This window comes from Podarcis bocagei, assembly GCF_964188305.1.
Source record: "Podarcis bocagei genome assembly, chromosome: 5".
In the NCBI taxonomy this organism is placed as follows: domain Eukaryota; kingdom Metazoa; phylum Chordata; class Lepidosauria; order Squamata; family Lacertidae; genus Podarcis; species Podarcis bocagei.
Window position 1 is genome coordinate 83188955 of NC_138129.1, and position 23969 is coordinate 83212923.

Genomic DNA, 23969 nt, shown 5'->3' on the forward strand with positions numbered 1-23969 from the left:
CCCCAGGGACCACACATTCGCTCCATAAGACGCACAGACACTTCCCCTTAGTTTTTAAGAGGAAAAAAGTGTGTCTTATGGAGTGAAAAATACGATAGATTAGGAAAATTTAAAACTATTTTGTTCTTGTGTCACACTTTTCCTATCATGAAAGGTACAATATGTTAGCTAATCCTTCAGTATTCTTAAAATGGGTTCATGTTGTGTTAGCTGACTTTGAAGTATATGCTCATGCATACCTGAAAGGTGTTCCTCTCTAATCTGGGCTAAGGCCTCTGCATCCATTCATGGTACACACTTGGGTGGAGTTCACTGCTCTGGCTGGGAAGTGTGACAAGATGCCAGATGAGTCCTTTATTCTTCTAGCTGGCATCCATTCTTCTCTTGTACGACAGATGCTGCATCGAGACAACCTCCCCACACCCATGGAAACATTGGCAGAGAGTTACTGGATTAGAGACTTTAATATGCATCACTAACTTGTTCTAAGCAATATTTCCAATTTTAAGCCCACCCCCACCCCCCAAAATGACAGGCAAGCTGCTATTGTACTTTGTATTTATTATATGTGAAAAACCAATAAAAAGAATGAGAACAAGAACTCACCACATTGTTATCCAACAGTAACCATGGAGAATAGCATACTGACATGTTCAAAAACGCATATCCTATCACTTAAGATTTTCCAAATGTTTCTAGCACTTGCTTTCCTAGTGTATTTGCTGTGGAAGTAAAATAGTTTTTCCAGGATTTTGGTCTACAAAATCTTTTAACCAGCTTCAATTTGGCCAACATCTTTCACCATGTTACCAAATCAAAAAACCCCACAATTCTTTTCTTCCTTTGTGACTGGAGGAACAGACATAGTTGTGCTATATTACTGCTTCTCTGAGTATTTCAATCAGAACCACACAATGTATATATGCTGTTTCTGCTGGGAAAGGACAGGAAATCATGGCTGACAATATTCTGCCAAAATGTGAATGTTACTACTTTTAATAGGTTTAACATGGGCAAACAGGATGAATTGAACTGTGGAATAATTAAACAGTGGATTTTAGCTGTAACTCCTATCCTACTTTGTTTTGATTTTAGGGCTCTAGACTAGAGGATCAGAGATGTGCACCACCACCAATCATCACAAAAGGACCAACTGTACCTGATGAAGATTTTTTTAGCCTTATTTTGCGATCCCAAGGGAAGAGAATGGATGAACAGAGAGTCTTTCTACCCTCTGATTTGAAGAGGGCAAATTCCAATTAATGGACTTCTTCAAAAGCACACCGAAGAGAAACAGATGGATTGTGTAATACTGGAATTCCTTTCTTTTAAATAATACAGGAAACAATGCCTTTAAGGGAAAAAGTTTATGGTACAGTTACTGCTGCCACAGCTTGAAAAAAACATATCTAAAAATGTTTGTAAAAAGCTCTATAGAGCACTGTTTCAATTTTCTCTCTGTAAATATTTTTTTGTTTCGTATGGTTTAGTGTTTAACGGTACTTTTCACATGAGCTTATGGGAAAAAATCCAGCTAAAATTATGTAATAGGAAAACTCTAGACTTAACCTCAAAAGTTTTTCTAACATCTAAGAAGTATAAAATGTTCCAAAACAATTGACAAGTATTACATTGTTTTTTTTTAAAAAAACCACACACACGAGAAAAATAAATATTTTCATACTAGCAAAACCTGTTGTTTTGTCTGTAAGTAAATGAACTGATCCAAAGAGAATGCCGTTGGTTCTTAAGTCAGATAAGTTCCTTTTGTGGTAAGGTCCTATCTCCTACCCACCCTGGAGTTTTTTCAGCTATTCTAGTTATTTGTTGCTCCCATTTGTTAAGAGAAGCCTTCCATTATTTCCTGCCTGTTATTGGGTTTTTGTTTTGTTTTTTGGTGGGTGGGGTGGGGGCTAGATTGCAGGACTGTCATGGCTGAAGATGTGCTTTCTCTGTCAGAGAGCTTGCTTTGCATGGTCCTGTCTCCTTGAGGGACTGGGAAGAGCAACCCACTCGAGGTTATTCTCCTACCTTTGAAGAACATGAACTTGGGTATGAACCAACATTCCTTTTCCAAGCAATGTTCAAGCCTTCTTCATGCAAAAACATGACACCTGGTAAAAATTAGTTCTTGATCTTGGGGTAGGGGAAAGTCACAGCTAAATAAAAGTTCTCCTGTTGAACCTAAATAACAGCTTTTACAGATATGAATATAAAAGAAATTTCATTAGTAACATTTTGTAGGAGTTTATTTTGTTGGCAAATATTAACTACAAAAAACTTAGCACAAATTTTAAAAGCATTTTACCAGTAGAGTCCCTTTTCGAATTACATTATTTTCTCATTAAATGTTTTTAAAATGTGTTGAAGTTGTTGTATGGAAACAAAGGTGCTTCATAAATATAATTTATGTGCCCTGATACCTAATATGCAAAGAAGTTCTATAAGAATGAAAACTGACAAAAGTAGATTCACGAACATTTGTTGGTTAGCAGAGGCATTTAAAAAAATCATTTCCCTGGTATAAGGAGGTCTGTCAGGAAGCAGTGTTCCTCTGTTTTTGTTCCTGTAAATGAGAAGATTTAAATGAGAAGCATACAAGCCACAACCTTTCAGATTATTTCTAATTTCTGTTCCAGTGTGGAGTCAAATATTTAGTAATCTTAAAGGGCAAAACCACTATCCTGGTACTTTTTGTAATGGTAGGAGGATAAAACTATGACATCTTCAAACACAGACTACAGTGCCATTGTTTTGAAATGTATAGGAGGCCAAGGCTCACTGCTATGCCAACCATTACCCTAGCTAGCCCTTCCCTATTCCCTCCACTCCAGATGCATTTATGTTTGCACACATGCAATTTAAACTCTACATTGGGAAATGAGTTTTGGTGAGAATTGGTAATGGAAACTGAAGCAGAACATTGCTGCTCTCTTCAGCTTAATATCAACTTCCACCATGGCCAAGATGCTGCTATTTAAAGAATGCTGTCAGTCTCATTAAACACACTTGGGCAAATCGTTCTAGGCAGCTGTTTTTACCAAAGAATCTAACTAATCCTATGCACCATTACTCAAACTTAGTAGGGCTTGTTCTCAAGTAAATATGAACAGAACTGGGTCATAAGGTTGCCATCTAATACATCCAGTACAGTGGTGCCTCGCAAGACGAAATTAATCCGTTCTGCGAGTCTCTTCGTCTAGCGGTTTTTTCGTCTTGTGAAGCAACCCTATTAGCGGATTAGCGCTATTAGCGGTTTGGCGGCTATTAAAGGCTTAGCGGATTAGCGGCTAAAAGGCTATTAGCGGCTTAGAAAAAGGGGGGGAGCGAAAAAAAATCGGAACACTTGCAAGACGCTTTCGTCTTGCAAAGCAAGCCCATAGGGAAAATCGTCTTGCGAAGCAGCTCAAAAACGGAAAACCTTTTCGTCTAGCAGGTTTTCCGTCTTGCGAGGCATTCGTCTTGCGGGGCACCACTGTACTACAGAAAGTTGTTGAATATGAGCACTGGGAATGGGGCTACTGATTTGTTTTTGTTCCTGTTTTTTTTAATATACAGTGGTACCTCAGGTTACATACGCTTCAGGTTACAGACTCAGCTAACCCAGAAATAGTGCTTCAGGTTAAGAACTTTGCTTCAGGATGAGAACAGAAATTATGCTCCGGCTGCGCGGCAGCAGCGGGAGGCCCCATTAGCTAAAGTGGTGCTTCGGGTTAAGAAAAGTTTCAGGTTAAGTACGGACCTCCAGAACAAATTAAGTACTTAACCCAAGGTACCACTGTATTTTGGGTTTTAATTTTGTATTTTTTGGCTATGAACTGCCCTGTGATCTGTGGATTAAGTGCAGTATAAAATTTAATTAAAATAATACTCTTAGATCCTCAACCAACAGCGCAAATTGGATGCTCAAGTTTCACAGTACTAAAAACACTTACCCTGAACATCTTGCCTATGCTAATTTTCACATTTAGTTTGTCTCTACTATGTCTTTTATTACTCTTATCTTCAAATCATTTGTTCTACAATTCAAATATAGCATGTGTCTAATGCTAAGGAAGTGGCTTGGGCATTTCAGTCTGCATGCTCCAACTGGTTCAGTAAAGAATTTACTCTTCCTTTAAGTTATTAAATATTCAATATAGTACAACTCAAAGATCATGATACTCAAGTTAGATCCATTCATTTTAATTGGACTACTCTTAAGTAGAATTTAGTTGGATATAATCCTTTGATTTTAAGTCTGAATAAAACAGCATTTGTCTACTAAGCTTGATTCTAGTAGGAATCAGATACCTAAATGATTTAAGACTTCAACTCAGATTTGACACATTCTTACATTCTCTGAATTTGATAAATAAATCTGCCTGCATTACCGAGCTTTTTAAATGGTTATATAAATAGCTGAAATAAGGCAAGAGAGTGCATTCTTAAATCTCCAAACCCTGTTTGAGTGTAGGCAAGATTATCCAGCCTAGAATGTAACATTGTTATTCTCAAACTGGCAGATAATAAAGCAAGTCCTCAAACTGCTTCTTTGTTGGCATTTCTGTGCAGGTCTTTCCAGCCTCTGCAGCAGGCAGACAAGGGAAAGACTTCTGTGTTTGCTCAACAATGCTACCTCACTAGGAAAGGCAGAATTGGCTGAGGGGTACATCCCCTTTCTGTAATACACAAAATATACTATATGTTAAAACTTACAGTAAAGCTCAAATGTTCTACAATCTTCTCTGTGGGTTCTTCTAATTCACATGAGTGGCTCTCTTTCTTCTTACATCCTGTTATATCCGGAACTTCTTGCTGCACACTCCTGTCCTCTTTAAAGTTACATTTTGTTTCATCTTCATTGCCTCTTGTAAATTCTTGTATGTGGCTAGGTCTGTCCAGTTCAACCAGGCTTTGATCTGTGCTGTTCTCTATTCTATCAGTAGCTTGATCACCTGGTTTAGTATCTAATCCACTCTGCAAGAAGTAACATATCACTGAATTTGTGGAACAATATTAGGTCATCAAAAACCAACAAAAAATACGAACAGTGCAATCCCATACATATATTCTCAGAAGTAAGTTTCACTGAGTTCAATGGGGCTTAGTCTCAGAAAACTGGATATAGGATTGCGGCCTTAATGGGGTATCTCAATCTGTTATTTTAGTAACGGTTTTACTGTGAAAGGTGGTCCTCTTTGGGTATATGTATCTTAAGTGAAATTTGGCCATTATCTCTAAACCCTGCAACAACAGATTTTGTCATACCTCCGTTCTATTCTGTGAGCTCAGTAAGACCCTCTGATGCACAGAAACAGAACAAAGAGCAAAGAAAAACCACTAAAGGGGACACAAATGACTCTCAATGAGAACAACCTTCTATGCAAAGACAACATTACTTTCTCCCGTGGGTGTAATGTGGATGGGAGAGCAACGTGGCTTTCTACATATGAGGGATGGCTTGTTGCAGTCTCTTTCTTGCAAAAGCTACCTCCTCTGAAACAAACGGGTCTAATTCGTAGTGATAAGTACAAGTTTTACGTGTGGACAACATGGCTGCTTGCCATATTTTATGAATGGGGCGTTTATGGAGAAAGCTGCAGCCCTGGTATAGAAATGTGTAGTGCCTCATAAACCAATGAAATACAGGCTTTGATCCATCGAGCACTGCTGGAATTAGAAACCTTATTGCCTAAAGTGCTCAGGTGAAAAGAGGGAAATAGTGTGCTTGTTTGCTTGAATGTGTTCATTCTATGTATGTATCTTGACAGCCCTGTGAATATTCAAAGAGTACCAAGCCCATTCAGTTGGGTAAGGAGGAGGAGGAGTCCATAAGCTAATAGCTGAGAGGGAAAGATAGCTGAGACATTGTGGGTGTTTTTTGAATGTGCCAGACACAGTTGAACATATTATTTTCTACTTTCCATTGTACAACCAGCTACGCAAATGCATGCTATTCCCTTTTTTGAATAGTCTAACATCATGGCACAATGAAAATATCAGATTGTGAGGCAAAGTGAGGTCTGACAAAATCTGTTCTGTCATAGGGCTTCCAGACTTCAAGCTACAAGAGACATCCAACACCCAGGGGAAAAAAGTTTCTTATAAAAAGTTTCTTATAACAGTCTAAAACATCCATTAAGTAAAAATATAATATCAATTTGATATTCAAACATACTAGGAATTAAGTGTTTTTCTTAAGACATTTTATTTAATACCCCGCCCAACATATTATCTATCAACTTACAGGACGGTCTTCACTGTTCTTTTTTTCTGCTTCTGTTTGTGAATTTACTTCTTCTGAAGACTGAAAAAACAAGATGAATCAAGGTCATTAAATAATTAAGGCTACAAACCCCCAGCTAGGTCTCACTGAACTGAATGAGACTGATTCTGAGTAGACATCTTTAAGTGCACTATACATCTTATTAAACCTAACGCATTTTAATAATGCCAGTTCCGTGCATTAAAACAACTGAAAACGGTTTTGCTCCAACTGGCTTTCGCAGCTGGATAAATGGGTCTTTACCATGAGTGTCTATTTTGTTAGGATTTTAGTCTTGCTTTAAATTTATTTGCTGTTTTTGATACTCTTATGTGAAAATTGTGTTAAGGTGTTTTTTAGAAAGCAGTTATGAAATTAGTGCATCCCTAGTTGGTAGTTGAGGTGCCTGTCAAGAATTGTTCTTAATGCAGATTAAACCTCCTGTGTTAATAACTATAGAAAATTGAGTTCTTTTTCCTCATTATTTGCAATAAAGATTCCAAACTGAATTGTTAAATTCCCATATACATCTCCTAAGAGTATAGTTCTCAAACAGGAGAGAACATATTGGCTAGCCCTTCCGGCCCTGTCCAGGTCATGCAAATTACCAACTTCCTGGACCCAGGAACTACTCATCCACAGAGCTTCCATTTTGCTAGGATTCAGGCTCAGTTTATTAGTCCTTATCCAGTCCACCACTACATCCAGACACCAGACAACAGCCTTTTTTTTTTACCATTCTCAAGTCAGGAGTTGCATAGAAACAGAATTAGGCAACATCAATGTACTTATGACAGCTTGGTCCAAAATTCCTAATGACCATTCCCAACAGGTTAATGTAGATGATAAATAGCACTGGAGACAAAGTGTCCTGTGGCACCCATACCTCAAAACACAAGGGGCCAAGGAGAACTCATCCAGTGATACCCTCTGGAACTGCCTCTGGAAATAAGACCGGAACCGCTCACTAACCGGAACTGATACTAATCTCCTGTAGATGGGTCCAGCAGGATACCATGGTTAATGGTATCGAAAGCTGACAAGAGTTAAGAGCAACAGGGTCATGCTTCCCTTTGTCCCTTTCCCAACAGAGGTCATCCATTAGAGCAACCAAGGCAGATTCAGTTCCAAACCTGGGCATGAACGAGATTAAAAAGGATCTGGATAACCCGATTTCTCCAGACACGCCTATAGCTGCGTCACCATAACACTCAAGGAAGTATTTGTGATTGGGCAGTTGTTAAATACCACAGATCCAGGGTGGTTTTTTCCAGGAATGACTATACTATTACCTTCTTCAAGATGTCTGGCATAACCTCCTCAGGCAGAGATGCATTCATCACACCAAGATCCTATCTAGTTACACCCCTCGAGCTAGCTTTAACCAGCCATGAACGAAAATGGTCCAAAGGGCATCTTTTTGGGTGCAGACTCACAAGCACCCTGTCAATGCCATCCGGCTGCAAAAACTGAAAATGATCCCACAAAATGTGGCTTGATGGAAACTTCACTTAGGACTGCATCAATCATGGCATCTAGCTCACTTTCTTTGCCACTTTCGTTTCCACAGCAGGCACAATTATGTGCTTTAGCACAGGTTTAGTAATCTTTGAAGTGGGACTTCCACCATTTGTGCTCTAGCCAGCATCTAGCTTCTTTCATCGCATGAAGTCCTGAGTCAGAGCAGCAAGAGCAGTTTCAGTATGGAAATAGTCCTAGGTTCTACAACACAATGCCAGAGACTTGCTTGCTTGGTCTGGGAGGCTGCTGGACAACAATATATATATATATAGCACATCACCTGATTGCAAAACCTAAATATTACCTTTACTGAAGCATCTCCTCTGTCATAAGGTCCTCTCTTGATGGAGTAAATATTGTATGTATTTTCCATATTTTCTATAATGTTGACACCATTTTCACCTGCGTCATTTGGCTGCAGATGTAGCATTTGTTCTTGTATTGCTCTGGTCCTTGGAGGAAGTGCAGGAGGTGGCTGTTTGCCCCTTGGGGGGAGTGCAGGAGGTGACTGTTTGCCCCTTGGGGGAAGTACAGGCGGCTGTTCATCTGTTGGAGGAAGTGCTGGAGGTGGCCGCTTGTCTGAGTAGCTTAACATCCTTAGCGCATTCACTGAGCTTCCAGCCCCAAAGCAGAAACCCTACAGAAGAGACACCCTTGTAAGTACTCTGACAAACTTTGTTTCCACTCCTCCTTTTAACACAGGTTTTTACATTGTTCTGTTTTGAAAATAGGCTCAAGATCTGTGTTCCTATATATTCATTAAAATAAGATAATTTTTTCAAGAGATTTTCTTCATTATCAACTATTCTTAGTCAGACATAGTGGAAATAGTATTTCTGTAACTGCCCTATATAACAGAGAATCAAATTCTTGGACTTACTTATATTCATATAAGAATAGAGCTTTACAAATGAGTATTACTTTTAGTCAGTCCACCTAACAGAAAATGCCAAATTATGTACCACTGCTGTGGCATGCATGTTAAAAAATCCAATTTTCTATTTCATAAATCTTTAAATATGGATAATTTGTTTCTTTGTGTTCTAGAATACTTCAGTATGGGAGAAAGATTATACTATCCTTGAAAAATAAATTGCTATTTATGTCCCAAAGTATTAGCTGCAGATGTCAACAAGTTAAGTCTTCCTTATCCTCTAACACTTCCTTCTTAGGACTAGAAAGAGCATCAATATACAATCACAGCTGCCTCTTCTTGCACAAGGAGGTGGAACAACTGTGCTAGAACTAAGATGTTATTTCTGGAACTACCTTGTCTATCACTCACAGGTAAGTAGCTAATTGTACCCTTACTTCAGTCTTACTGGTGTTGTTGAGCAAATCCATTGTTAGCTGTATCTACTTTCACAATTTCTAATCCATGTGTGCAGTATTGAATCCCTCATGTTTCTGTGCATGTACATACCAAAACTGCTATTGCTATGATCACCAGCACTGGGATATGTAGCAGCAATGGAATCTCTTTCATGAGTGCTTTAATAAATTCACCAATTCCTTGACCTATGTGCTTCAATGGCTCCGTTACAAAATTGGTAAATGTAACAGCCAATGCCTAAAACCAGACAGAAAGTAAAATTAGAATGATAGTGAAGCTGTCAGAATCAAACAAAATACAAATGACTCAGTTAGAAAAAGAGAATACCTTTGTTGGAGGAACAAGCCAAATAGGATTTACTAATACGGTTTCATAATACTTTTGACAAGGATCATCTTGGAACGTCATCGAGCTTCTAAACCATTCTATAGTTAAAAAGCAACAAGTCATACAACTAACCATGAAAAAGCAAGTATATTTTGGCTGTAAGGATGAATAAATAACTAGATGTTTTCAGTGTGTAATAAGAAGTCATATATAGACAGTGAGAAGGGCGTAAACACTTAACTATACTTGTCTTATCAAAAGAAATGATACAAGATCTGGAAGGAAATGATTTTCTAATATTTACAGCAACACTCAGGGTATTTTAAAGTATATTTGCTAAACTGGGGATAAGCCCAGTCTTGAGTAGAAGACATGGCTGAAGCACAATTTGCAGAACGGAACACACCCACCCCAACCTGCCAGATTGGTATTTGGGCTCTGTGGTATAAACCACTGAACCTTGGGCTTGCTGATCGGAAGGTCGGTGGTTTGAATTCCCGCAACGGGGTGAGCTCCTGTTGTTCGGTCCCAGCTCCTGCCAACCTAGCAGTTCGAAAGCACGTCAAAGTGCAGGTACATGAATAGGTACCACCCTGGCAGGAAGGTAAACGGCGTTTCCATGCGCTGCTCTGGTTTCGCCAGAAGCGGCTTAGTCATGCTGCCCACATGACCCGGAAAAATGCTCTGCGGACAAACGTCAGCTCCCTCAGAGTAAAGCAAGATGAGCGTCGCAACCCCAGAGTCGTTCGCGTCTGGACTTAACTGTCAGAGGTCCTTTACCTTTACCTTTTTAGGTAAGCAATGTAGCAAATAGCAAATGGCAAATGGCACTTTCTTTCCTCAGGAGGAGGAAGTATCCATACCTTGGTCTGCTACCAAATAGTCCTATTTATTTGCTTTTAGTCCTGTTTTGTTCTGATTAGGTACATAAGTAAAATGTAACAGATACAGAGAAACTTGTTACTTTCCCTCTGTATTCTCTTCCTCATGCCCTTTTCTCCTAGCCTACAATGGGAGGTGTAGGAGAGAAAGGTTTTTAGAAGTTTTTAGAAGTTTGCTAACCTAGATTATCAGACTCAGTTCTCCTCCCAAATGGCTATTTGGTTTAGCAGCAGCACTAGAAGAGTGCACTGGGCTGAAAAGGCCAAGGGTGATGCTGAACTTCTCCAGTATTCTTGTCTTCATTCCCCTTCATCCCACTAAAATGCCTTTCTCTGTCATTTTTTTAGATGTTCAGCAGACCTGATTCCCAGACCCTAGTCTATCGCCAAAAAAACTAGTTTGGGCTCAACAACAAGCAGACAATATGTCTTCTGTAGATATTTCAAGGAGCACATCTACCTGACTTGTTCAAAGACAATTACATTAAATGAATCTACCACCAGGAAAGAGATTCATTTCAGAAGATTATCAGTGAGCCAGCTGTATGAATGACACAGTCCAACTAAGTAAGCTGAAATGCTTGAATATACAGGCAATATTTCAGGAATAATTATGTTTGAATCATTATATTGGCACAAGAAAGAAGTGACTCAGAGAGTAAAATCAGCAATATCAGAAATGTGTTGTTGGCATCTGTCTCGAGAGACAATGGAGTGTGCCGCCAGGGTGTGAAGCCAAATCTCTGCATTAGCAGCACTGAAGTGGCCTTGCCGGAACACAAGCCTGAGCAATGTGTATGGAAGTCCTTGACTGTCTAGACAAAACCCTGCTCTCAGGCTCACTAATGTGGTCCAAAGGAAAACAAAATGTTTGGCAACAGCTTGGAAGCAGGAGTTGCTGGAAGGAGGCATACAAGGAGCAATCCAACCGTCTTAGGTACTCCACTCCAGATTTGGTTTAGAGCCAATCTTAAAAATAAGCTTAAATGTTTACTAAATCAATCAATCAAACAAACAAAAAATTATTTAACACCCCCCCCCCAATCTGGGTGGGTTTCCTCAGCCACTCTGGGCATCTCCCAACAGAATATTAATAATAATAATAACAAAGCGACAAAACATCAAACATTAAAAACTTCCCTAAACAGGACTGCCTTCAGATGTCTTCTAAAAGTCAGATAGTTGTTTATTTCCTTGCCATCTGATGGGAGGGAGTTCCACAGGGCGGGCGCCACTACCGAGAAGGAAATCTGACATGGAAAGTTAGCAAGCAAAACAAAAACAGCTCACCTATTAGACCATCACTCCAGCGGATCTTCTCAGCACATACAGTATCAAATTTTCCCATTTTTGCCACTTCAGCTTGATGCTGAGCAAAGGCTACCTACAACAGAAACAAAAGGATTTTAACAATTTAACAAAATTGATAAATCAATTTCATTTTGGAATCTTTTTTTAAAAAGTGGATGAAAATCCCACTGCCCTCTGTTTCCACAGAGCCTGTGGGAAATTCCTTATGACTTAATATTTTGATATTTTTTTTTGTACTGTATTAATGCAATTTGATGTTACTTGTAAACTGTCTTGGTAGGATTTGTATTCTAAAAGCAGGATATAAATAAATCCAACTAATATACTTCCAAATGCAGCTGCAACTTTCATATACAATAAAACTGAATAATTCAAAGCTATTAAAAGTCTACTTCTTAAAACATATGATTATTCAAAACAGATTGCACACATATGGCTCCTGAGGTCAAGCACTCTTCTTTCTGTGACTGAGCCATAAAATTACTGAAAAATAGCAGAGGGGAAAGAGTCTATTAGACCTGCTGCAGCACACTGTTAATTTTATAAGATTGGCACACAGGATAATAAAAGTTCAAAACTACTGAACTGCTAGTAAATCATGGAGAAGGAAAGACCAATGTGCCAATCTCACTAGACTGTAACGAGAACGAACCTGACATATTTTAAAATAGTTTTGCACAAGTGTTCCAAAATGGCCTCTGATTATTACTGGATCAATATCAAAATGTGCCGGATAAGAACATTTTTTGTTTTAAGGGTAGCAAGTGTGGTAGCCTGAGTTTATATTGAGCCCTGTTAGGTTATTGAGCTAAATAGTGAGTGGCACAATATTTTCTGTATTTTCAGGGCACACTGATATCCACTTCCCCATTACTACTTAATAAACACTAGTAATTGTTTACCTTATATAGGTACATCCAGTTCCACCCAAAACTGATGAGAAAACTTACGAATAAAACACGTTTTAGCTGTGTAAACCAACCAATGCGTGTCCATAGTTCTGTAGCAACTATTACTGAAATGCACACTAAACACAGAAGTACCTTTTAGAAAACAAGAGATAAAAAGAGAGATTAATTGCAAAAGAATTATAAAAGCCAAGACTATTTAAAATGGGAGGAACCTACATTTTTAGCATTGAAGCATTTTTAGCATTTATCTGATAATAGACAAATCTTCCATTCAGCTTCTGCTTGAGGGAATCATGAGCAGTATGCATTAAAGGGATCATGGGGTGGGGCGGCAGCAGCCTCATCTTGGTTACTTGAAGTAAAACTGAACAATGTGGAGCCCTTATCATGTTGGTGAACATTTATTAACCCTTATATTCTAACAGCTATAACTTTTTTTCATTTACAATAGCTTGATGGCAGCCAAATGTGAACTGAAATTTAAACAGATGCCATTCAAATAATCACTTGGCATGAAGCGCACTGGTGGATCTCAGGCCACTCACTACCTCTCTCAGCCTAACCTACCTTACAGGGTTGTTGTGGGGATTGAAGAAGGGGTAAACAATGTGTAACACCTTGACCTCCATGGAGAAAAAGGTGGGGTATAAATGCAACAAACAAATTTACTTTAGACTTTTGCAGTACATACCCCATGAAGCTGCACTCAAGACAATGCTACAGATTTTGAACTGATTCATATCCCTTTATTTTTGCACACCTAGACATAAATGTGGTGCTGAACTCATGGTAGGAAAGCAGTCATGGTTGTGGGCTGAAATTTGGATCACAAATTAAGAAGTCCTGACCTACTACTGCTGCCTGAAAACATTAAAAGATATATACTCAGCCTTCAGTGGGATAAAGCACTGCATATAAGTTTTATCTTTTTCTGTCTGGTGCAAGCGAGGTACCCATGACTATATTGGCTGTAGAAAAACACCTTACTGCAGAAAAATTATCTCACCATAAAGACATTATATGCATCAGCCCCAAATGTGTCCTCAAACTTCCATTTCCAAACTTCAGCATCATGATGCCTAAAGTTAATCAGAACATCACTGAGTGCATCATCCAAAGCAGCTGATTTCCAGCCCTCTTCATTAAGGAACCTGTTGATTTCATTAAATGTCTGCCTTGTAAGGATGATCTCAGCATCATAATGCACATCTCCAGTGTTATCATCAGGCTAAAAAACAAGGCAACACAGTTGAATTGGAAACTGACATTTCTTGCAGATAATAACAAAGTAATCTGACTGTTAATCATAGCTAAGCAGAGCCTTACTAAATCAAACTGACTGCTGTAGTGACGAAGTCAAAGAGCAAAGAATTCTTATACAGTTTATGTGGAGGTTATGTTCTAGGGATTACGCCTATAGCCAAAATTATGTATAGTGAAAACACATTGGGTTCAATGGTGGGTGGGACTGTTAGTCTTTTTCTCCAGATGCTTTCTCCCCCCCTTCCATTAAAAAAAATATATTTTGCCAAGCATGTAAAGCTGAATGCGCACAAGTTAAATGCATGTAAGTCGCTGTACAAGGACTAGTCTGTCAAATAATACAATACAGTGGTACCTCGCAAGACGAATGCCTCGCAAGACAAAAAACTCGCTAGACGAAAGGTTTTTCCGTTTGCGATTTGCCTCGCAAGACGAATTTCCCTATGGGCTTGCTTCGCAAGACGAAAACGTCTTGCGACTTTGTTAAACCGTTAAAACCGTGCTTCGCAAGACGAAAAATTCGCTAGACGGCAAAACTTGCGGAACGAATTAATTTCGTCTTGCGAGGCACCACTGTAATTAGGATTTCTCTGCTTAATATTTTCTAAGTATACATTCACCTACTCTAGTCTCAAAACCAGGGCAAGCCCAATACATTTTGGCACCTAAGACAAACCACAAAATGATGTCGCCCCCTGCTCTGCCAAGGAAGAAGGGGCAAGTGAAGATCTACATCGGCAATAGCAGGTAATGCATTCCTTGCAGGCCAGATGTGCTGCCTTTGTGGATCTTGTCGTGTGAGGCAGTCGCCTCACCTTACCTCATGGCTGGGCTGGCCCTACTCAAACCTATTACCCAGATTCACAGGTAAAGCTGTTGATGTATATACAGTACCAACAGAAGATGGGAGTTCTGTGAAAATCATATATCAAACCTAATACTGTAGTTATAGAAGTCCTAGATCCAAGGGTTTATTACAAAAACCAACAACAACAAAAACACACAAAAACCAACAACAAAAACCAACAACCCACCAAAAAACCAACCCCAGTGCCCAAGGGCAGCATTCCTCCTGGGCAACCTTCTGGGGACTGCATGGCAGTGGTAGGTAAGGTTTGAGGCAAAAAGTAGGTACTGTAGAGCAACAGATACGACTCTTAACCTTTTTACAGTTGGCTACATTAAGAGGTTTATACATATCTCTCCACCATCCAAGCAAGCAAGCAAGCAGGCAGGCACGCATGTAAGCAGCATTAACACAGCTCAATGAGACAGCTGAGTTAAGCCAAAGCACTTGAGGAAAGGATACAGCAGTGTTGGGGAGGGGTGTGGCCTGGGAAGGAAGCATTGCCTGGGAAGAATCCTGAGGGCCAGACAGGAACACCTTTGGGGGGGACGACATTCACCCCCAAGGCACCTCTAAGAGACTTTGCCCAAGACAAAGTCTATATAAGACTACAGAACCAAACCCATCTTATCCATGAATATAGGATGTTTTCATGTTTTATGTAAGATTACTTGTTAGTCACATGAAAGCAAAGTAAAAGGGAAAAAAAGAATAAATACATGGTTGGGTTCTATGACATACTTACTATCTTATCAGTGAATGTGCTGCTAAGAATACATTTTAATCTTTAAATGAGCAAATGTATACAGCAATAAGAATGTTGGCTTATTCAGACACTCACAAGACCAAGTCTTCCAGCTTCAATTAAAATCTTCTTCAAATATCTCTTAAAAACATGGATGCTATTGTTTTCATATAACTTGGCTTTATCTTTCTTTTCATATTCTTCAAGCTGCAAATATAAAGTGTTTCAAGATCACATTTTACCAATCTTAATTCATGTAGTATATACAGTGGTACTTCGGGTTACATACGCTTCAGGTTAAATACGCTTCAGGTTACAGACTCTGCTAACCCAGAAATAGTACCTCAGGTTAAGAACTTTGCTTCAGGATGAGAACAGAAATCGTGCTCCGGCAGTGCGGCAGCAGCAGGAGGCCCCATTAGCTAAAGTGGTGCTTCAGGTTAAGAACAGTTTCAGGTTATGAACAGACCTCCGGAACGAATTAAGTACTTCACCCAAGGTACCACTGTAATATGTATACTGTGGCCAGACAATGCCTTAGCCAAGCAATAATCCATTATACAGTGGTACCTTGGTTTACAACCACAATCCATTCTGGAGGTCCAGTTGTAAACCAAAACAGGTTGTAACCCAAGGCATGCTTTCACCAATGGGGCCTTCCCCCCCCCCCCCAATGTTTGTAATCCAAAAAAAGGGACACACACTTCCAGGTTTGACGTGGTTGTAATCCAAATGGTTGTAATCCAAAGCGGTTGCAAACCAAGGTACCACTGTAGTGTGTATATTGATTAGACTAACACGTAGGCTAATGTTCACATGTAGGCTAAGGTCCATTGACTGCAGAGGCACTCTGGCCTTTAATAATTGAAATCTACTTGCTGAAAGCATCCCCAAAACACAGTTCAAGATCTGTTTATGTTCAAGAGATTTGACTCCAGACATGTATTGAAACCTATTTTAAAAATGAAACTTGTGACCCATCATGCCAAATGCAGTCCATCAGCTAAGAATGGCACCTAACAGGATCATAATGAGCTGCTTGCTTTTGATGTCTGCTGAAATACAGAGTTATCAAACAACTGGCAGCTTATGATATATAGCTGGTGAGCCAGGTTTGGCTTGGTGGGTCAAAAACTATACATGCCTATTATAAACAAAGGTCAATGTCCCAAGAAACAGTCTATGTTTCTACATCTAATCTTTTGCATATACAGGGGCTGTTGTGGTAGATCTTCATAGTAGCTCAACACTCTACACATAGTAGCTAATAATACAATAACAAATACTGCCTTGCAGGCACCAATACTGCAATCCCACATTTACCTGGAGTTAAGTCTCAGTTAACTCCATGGGACTGACTTGTATGCAGTCGTGCAGATGATTGTGCTGTAAACATACAAATCTGCACCTGTTGATGTCAACAATGAAACTGACTGGTTTTAATAAAACCAGATTGTGGACCAAATAGTTAATTAAGAGTATTGATTCTTACCACCACCTATCAATATGAATGCTTACCCAGGAATATATTTCTGTGAAGGTGATAGACCAACAAGATCTGAATTTATGAAAAGAATATGTAAACAATATTTTCATAAAGTAATATATTAAATATGAAGTATCATACATGCAAACAAACCTTAAGAATTAAAGAATCAAGTTGCTTTTGGCACATGGAAACATCCACAATATTTTCTTTTACCACTGATTTTTGGGGAACTTTCTTATCTTCAGAATCATCCTGGTTCACCTGCAGCAGCTGTAATCATAGGCATTTCTTAATCTTTCTACTGTAATTTATAGATTGGAAATCTCATATCAATATGGTTGCTTCATTTTGCATATTTATTGGAAAAGGAGTAAAGAGAGAAAAGAGAGAACTCAACAAAATTTGTTACTCATTGCTGCTGAATGCATGAACAAGAAATAATACTAACAAAACAATTTAACTAATTACATTGTTTGTAGTATAAACATGCTAACCAAATATGTATTTTCCCTCTCATTTACTGGGTTCTCAGCTCACTGGTACTTTGTGTAAATCAAACTGGCGCGATGCAAGTTTCATAATATAGTAATTTATGATTTATACCCTGCCCAAACTTCCCTAAACAGGGCTGCCTTCAGATGTCTTCTAAAAGTCAGATAGTTGTTTATTTCCTTGACATCTGATGGAAGGACATTCCACAGGGTGAGTGCCACTACCAGTAAGGGAACCGCCAGAAGGGGGTGGAGACGCTCCTTCAGGTATAGCGGACCGAGGCCGTTTAGGGCTTTAAAGATCAGCACCAACACTTTGAATTGTGCTTGGAAACGTACTGGAAGCCAATGTAGGTCTTTCAAGACCGATGTTATGTGGTCTCGGTGGCTGCTCCCAGTCACCAGTCTAGTTGCCGCATTCTGGATTAATTGTAGTTTTTCGGTCACCTTCAAAGGTAGCCCCATGTATAGCGCATTGCAGTAGTCCAAGCAGGAGATAATCAGAGCTCTTGCGACACAGTCTGTAGGCAGGTAAGGTCTCAGCCTGCGTACCAAATGAAGCTGGTAGACAGCTGCCCTGGACACAGAATTGACCTGTGCCTCCATGGACAGCTGTGAGTCCAAAATGACTCCCAGGCCTCTTCAGGGGCACAGTTACCCCATTCAGGACCAGGGAATCCTCCACACCTGCCCTCCCCCTGTCCCCCCAAAACAGTATTTCTGTCTTGTCAGGATTCAACCTCAATCTGTTAGCCGCCATCCATCCTCCAACTGCCTCCAGGCACTCACACAGGACCTTCACCGCCTTCACTGGTTCCGATTTGAAAGAGAGGTAGAGCTGGGTATCATCCGCATACTGATGAACACCCAGCCCAAACCCCCTGATGATCTCTCCCAGCGGCTTCATGTAGATGTTAAAAAACATGAGAGAGAGGATGGAACCCTGAGGTACCCCACAAGTGAGAGCCCAGGGGTCTGAACACTCATCCCCCAACACCACTTTCTGGACACGGCCCAGGAGGGAGGAGTGGAACCACTGTATAACAGTGCCCCCAGCTCCCAGCTCCTCTAGACGGTCCAGAAGGATGTCATGGTCGATAGTATCAAAGACCGCTGAGTGATCCAGCAGAACTAGGAAACAACTTTCACCTGTCCCTAGCCCGCCGGAGATCATCGACCAGCGCAACCAAGACAGTTTCAGTCCCATGATGAGGCCTGAATCCCGACCGGAAGGGACCCAAATGGTCCGCATCCTCCAGGCGTGCTTGGAGTTGTTCAGCAACCACCTGCTCAATCACCTTGCCCAAGAATGGAAGATTTGAGGCTGGGCAATAGTTGGCCATATCGGCTGGGTCTAAGGATGTTTTTTTTAAGAAGAAGTTTAATGACCGCCTCTTTCAGCGGGTCTGGGAAGGCTCCCTCACAGAGGGAAGCATTCACCACCCCGCAGAGCCCATCGCCCAGCCCTTCCCGGCTCGCTTTTATTAGCCATGAGTTTCCCATATTCACTGGGAGTCCCATTCCAGCAGAAGCTGCCCAGTATCCCCTTCAAAACCACAATCTGTGCACTCAAGAGAGGATGTGCACAGAGAACTGTCCCAAGCCCTCCTGTCCACATGGTGCTACATGTACAACTGAGAGCACTCAGGGATTATATTTTTTTCAAAAACAAATGGAAAAGAAAATAACAATGAAATGTGGAAGAGTATTTGGCAGCCTTCAACCAACTATTACTTCCTTCCAATCCCTTTTTTGTAATTACTCTGTTTGAATCTAAAGATGCAATCAGAGCTCAGTAAGACACCCCTATCAACTAATCAGTTGATCATTAGGACAGAATGGAATCGTTCCAGTAAGAAAAAACAATGCTCAACTCTAGGTTTATTAATATTAATTTGTTGCAGTATGTGTTCTGTAAGGGAGGCAATCCAGACATCCATGGTGAACAGGTTCTTTAAAGGGCATCAACTAAACCATTTACTGAACAGCAACTCAAATTCAAAATGTGTACCTTATCAGGCTTTCTCATGGTTCCTGAAGCTGCATCATAGTTCAGCATGTCTGTTGGATCAATCCAGTCATCATTTTGAGTTTCGCTACCTCCTATCAGCAGGATTACACACAGTATCAAAGGAGCTAGCATCATCTGTCACAAAACACAATTGATGGTTTTAGCAGAATCAAAATCCTCTGGGACAAATTGAACTATTTAGTGACGTAGGTAATTTGCCTACGTCATCTGGTTACTCTAGTTAAGGAACACAGAAATATAACTTAATTTACTTGTTAAACTTGCACCCTATCCTTTATGCAAGTAACTCGAGAGTGACATATAAAGTTATCTCTTACAGTCCCCATTAAATTCTACCCGCTTAGTTTCCAAACACCTTCAAAAACTTGATCTGCAGAATAATTTTACATGAACATCAGATTAGATTAACTAGTACGTGTGGAAGTCTGAGGTTGCACACTCAAATGATGGTCATAAAGTCTAGTAAACTTTACTCTAAATCATGGTTGTGAAACTCTGGCATATGTATGGACAAAGGCAAATCTGATAAAAGCAAGCTGTATTAAGCTGCAGTTAAACTTAACTCATATTACCCAAGCCTGACCACTGATAAGTTTTTAAAAACAAAACCCAGTCTTCCCATTGACTGCTAGGAGTTTCATAGACCTATTAGTGCCATTCAAAGAATGATACCAATATCCACCCACAGTTTAAAAAATACAGTGGTACCTTGGGATGCAAATGGGATCCATTCCGGAGCCCCGTTCGCACCCTGAAGCGAACACAACCCACATCTGCGCGTTGCTGCTTCCGCGCGTGATGCCATTTTGACCGTCTGCGCATGTGCGTGCAGCGGAACCCGGAAGTAGCGCACTTTGTTACTCTGCGGGTCGCCGCAGAGTGCAACCCAAAAATACTTAACTTGAAGTACATTTATCCCGAGGTATGACTGTAGGAGACTTAAGGGCCATCACATGGAAGAGAGAGCACGCTTGTTTTCTCCTGCTCTTGAGGGTAGGACTTGAGGCAATGGCTTCAAGTTACAAGAAAGGAGATTCCAACTAAACATCTGGAAAATCTTTTTGATAGTAAGAGCTGTTCAACAGTGGAACAGACTCCCACAAGGGGTGGTGGACTGTCCTTCCTTGGAGGTTTTTAAGCAGAGGTTGGATGGCTATCTGTCATGGATGCTTTAGCTGAGATTCCTCCATTGCAGGGGGTTGGACTAGATGACCCTTGGGTGTTTTCCAACTCTAAGTTTCTATGATGCATATATAGGGTGGGACATGTTCAAAACCTAGGCCAGACATCAGTTGGGAAACTTAACACCACATTTACAGGGTTCTGGGTGAAATATAACAACTTATAACTCCTTTACTAGTGTGCCACTTGCTAGACAACTTTCTAAGAAAGTCTGGCTGGCATTAAAAAAAGAATTCCACCGAGACTTCTCTGCACACAAACACATTATTTGTTTACAGCAGCATTTTTGGTTCTCAAAAAGATTTGCAAGTTTTGTGTCAAAGAAATGAAAGACAGTATTTCTATTTTCCTTATTGTATAGCAACCTCATACCCCCTCTTATCTGCACACACTCCTGCCTACCTGTCTAAATATGGGCAGTGTACTATGCTGCTGGCAGTCCTCCACATTTCAACGCTGCACAAGAACAGAAGAGCCTGCTAGATCAGGTCTGTTTTTGCAGCAGCCAACAATCAGAAGGTCTGTGGGAAGCCTGAAAGCAGAAGCTGAGCATAACAGCAGCATTCTCCCCACTCATCGTTCCCAGGTCACAGCAACTGGGGGTTCAAACAAGTAGAGATAAGCCTTTGGTAGAGAATTAACTGCAGTCAAACATAACTATGCATAAGTGCATGAAGGCATTAAGACCAGAGATGTCTGTTCCTAGACTCAGCCATGTAACTGACCAAAGAAGATTGTGCCTAAGTTCCAAGCTTAGAGCAGGTGTTTGAAGCTATCTTTCTGTATTTTCTACCCACTAGTATTCTGCCTGCGTTCTCTTTGCTGCTGCTTGGATAAATGAATGAAACTCTGACCTTTGTAAGCAACACATTTTAAACTTACTTAATAGCATGCAGTCAGTTCGCTGCAAGATGGGTAGAAAGAATGCTGTTTGCAAGCAGGCTAAATAAGATAAAAGGGTCTAACAACATAAAGCTATAGAGCTGCTTGACTTTTGTTAATTTAAACTCTGCTACTGGGGGCTCTCTCCTGCTAGCAGGGACATAGCTAGGGGGTTGGTCAGGTTGGACCACGCTAAGGGCACAGTTCGGGGCGGGGCGGATACAAAAAAATGCACCTCTCTACTCTGGCTCCGAGTGGGAGCCATCGCAACAGCCTTGCCGGGGGGGGGCTCTCCCCAGTCTGGCCATCAGAGCGCAAGGGATTGGGGGGATCCCAGAGCGCAAGGGAGCCCAGCTATGCCTCTGCCTCTTGGGAGTGAATTTAACCCCGCATTTTGAATCCAGGCACCCAGATTCTTTTGTTATTTACTCCCCTCCCCCTTCAAAAAACCCCCCACATACCTTTGGGTCACAGGCAGGGCTTTTTCAGCCAGAACTCGCCCGAACTCAACTCCGGCACCTCTCAGGTGGGCACCACTGCCATTATAAGAGAACAAAGGAGGCGTTCTTAGGGATTTCCGGTTCCTCTTTTTCTAGAAAAATAGCACGGGTCACGGGGATTTGTCTTTTCCTCCCCCCACACCATTGATAGGGTTGGCCACGGCCACCGAAAGGGAAAGCTGCTGCTTTGAAAATGCCTTCCTGAGAGGGAAAACGCTTCTCGCCCGCATTAGACGCCGTGCAACCGTCTTGGGGGGTGAATGAAAAGGGGAAGGCGGAACGGCAACCCTGGAGAGGGAAAATGCCTCGTCATCCAGGCCCGAAGGGAGCGGGGAGAACGACAGAAGGAGAACCGAGGCCACGACCACTGGCTGGCGGGACGTCTCCGCCTGAGGGAAAGAGGCGACGGACGGAGGAAAACTGAGGAAACCACCACGCCCACAACCAACGAACACACAACCCCTCCCCCTCCGCCGCATTAGCAGCGCGCGCGCACCACCTGAGGGATTCGCTTCGCCAACCGCCAACGGTTCCTCGCGCTTTTAAAAACAAGCGAACCAAGGCAACAGACCCTCGCAACTTCCGGCGGCCACAGCTCAACCGCGCTTCCTCGGATCCGCGAGCTCGGCCGTCATCCGCCTCGGCCTGGCGCTCGGCGTTCGGTGGCTTCCTTCGCTCGCGCCTCTCGATCGGCGGTCGACTTGGCTCGCCTGCCGCGGGCGCTCTGATAGCCGCCTGATAGGGCGGTGGCGAGGTTGGGATGCTTAAGTTTATATCCGTTTAGCTCGGCGGGGGTTTCTTGTCTCGACGAGATGCGCGCGGGGTGGTGCTGCAAAAGAGAGGGCAGTTCTTCTCGCCAGAGTGCAGAGGCAAAGGCATCGCATCTTATTTCGAAGTAGAGTGCTTTTGGTCTTAAACTGATAGGTTTTACTTTTATTGCAGCAGTAACAGTGCTTAGCCCATTTGCAAAACTAAGCAGGGTCCGGTGTGGTTTCAAATTGGATGGGGGACCGCCTGTTGAGATACCTACATTGTAAGGGGGTTGGACTAGATGATCCTGAGGGTCCCTTCCAAATCCATGATTCTGCGAAACCCAGGACTCTTATGCAGAAGACGGAATTGCAGCTGGTGTACTACAAAAGGGCTGAAAGGTGTAGTAGCCCTGTCCTCCTTGGCGGGCGGGCAGCCGCTTTAATTTAGAAGTACCCACTGATGGGGATGCGGATGGCGCTGTGGGTTAAACCACAGATCCTAGGACTTGCCGATCAGAAGGCCGGCGGTTCGAATCCCCTTGACGGGGTGAGCTCCCGTTGCTCGGTCCCTGCTCCTGCCAACCTAGCAGTTTGAAAGCACATCATGTGCAAGTAGATACCGTATTTTTCGCACCATAAGACGCACCGGCCCATAAGACGCACCTAGATTTTTTGGGGGGAAATAAAGGGAAAAAATTTTATTTCCCCCCCAGGTGCGCTGCGCTACACCAGGAGCTTGGGGCGTGCGGAGCTCAGCGCGCCCCAAGCTTCTGCGTGCCGGCAAGGTCTCCGCTAGCGTGGGAGAGCTGGGCGCCTCTCCCAGGGCTAGCGGACCCATGCGCTAATCCAGAAGCTTGGGGCAGGCTGAGGTCAGCGCGCCCCAAGCTTCTGCGTGCCGGCAAGCAGTCCGCTAGCCCTGGGAGAGCCGCGGGGCTCTCCCAGGGCTAGCGGATCGCTGCGCTATACCAGGAGCTTGGGGCGTGCTGAGCTCAGCGCGCCCCAAGCTTCTGCGTGCGCGCAAGCAGTCCGCTAGTCTTGGGAGAGCCGCGGGGCTCTCCCAGGGCTAGCGGATCGCTGCGCTATACCAGGAGCTTGGGGCGTGCTGAGCTCAGCGCGCCCCAAGCTTCTGCGTGCGCGCAAGCAGTCCGCTAGCCTTGGGAGAGCCGCGGGGCTCTCCCAGGGCTAGCGGATCGCTGCGCTATACCAGGAGCTTGGGGCGTGCTGAGCTCAGCGCGCCCCAAGCTTCTAGGTGCGC

The 23969-nt window shown here is 42.1% G+C and overlaps 2 protein-coding genes and 1 long non-coding RNA gene across 14 annotated transcripts in view; 2 read left to right on the plus strand and 1 right to left on the minus strand.

Moving 5' to 3' along the window:
- Positions 1-1692, plus strand: part of GPSM2 (G protein signaling modulator 2) — a 36211-nt gene extending 34519 nt beyond the window's left edge. For all 4 annotated transcript variants that reach the window (XM_081194399.1, XM_081194397.1, XM_081194396.1 and 1 more), the window contains one exon: positions 1096-1692. In XM_081194399.1, coding sequence (XP_081050525.1) covers positions 1096-1263 — 168 coding nt within the window. In that variant the 3' untranslated portion in view covers positions 1264-1692. The remainder of the gene's footprint in view (positions 1-1095) is intronic.
- A 539-nt stretch (positions 1693-2231) lies between these two features.
- Positions 2232-22639, minus strand: CLCC1 (chloride channel CLIC like 1). 9 transcript variants are annotated; one of them, XM_081194430.1, is made up of 15 exons: positions 22462-22639; positions 21924-21998; positions 20983-21112; positions 19378-19512; positions 17026-17145; positions 15483-15593; positions 13538-13759; positions 12523-12663; positions 11600-11693; positions 9429-9526; positions 9192-9338; positions 8073-8405; positions 6230-6289; positions 4699-4959; positions 2232-2566 (listed from the first exon to the last, which is right to left on the minus strand). In XM_081194430.1, exons 4-15 carry the CDS (start codon positions 19510-19512, stop codon positions 2537-2539), a joined length of 1752 nt encoding a protein of 583 aa, XP_081050556.1. In that variant the 5' UTR covers positions 20983-21112; positions 21924-21998; positions 22462-22639; the 3' UTR covers positions 2232-2536. The 9 variants fall into 9 exon arrangements, with proteins under 9 accessions (XP_081050556.1, XP_081050554.1, XP_081050552.1 ...); XM_081194428.1 differs by having other exon boundaries at positions 20983-21176; XM_081194426.1 differs by having other exon boundaries at positions 21924-22054.
- LOC308587169 lies at positions 8287-11340 on the plus strand. The gene is made up of 3 exons (XR_014008257.1): positions 8287-8424; positions 8941-9055; positions 10658-11340. It is a non-coding gene; the product is annotated as an uncharacterized lncRNA (long non-coding RNA).
- Positions 22640-23969: the final 1330 nt, after the last annotated feature.

Excerpts from the sequence above, each read along its gene's own strand:
- CLCC1 (XM_081194430.1), bottom strand. The coding sequence starts at position 19,512 with ATGATGCTAGCTCCTTTGATACTGTGTGTAATCCTGCTGATAGGAGGT. Across the intron at positions 13,760-15,482 it reads AAGCTGGAAGACTTGGTCTT|CCTGATGATAACACTGGAGA; the intron begins GTGAGTGTCTGA and ends CTTGTTTTTTAG. Across the intron at positions 9,527-11,599 it reads CTGGAGTGATGGTCTAATAG|AATGGTTTAGAAGCTCGATG; the intron begins GTGAGCTGTTTT and ends TTTTAACTATAG.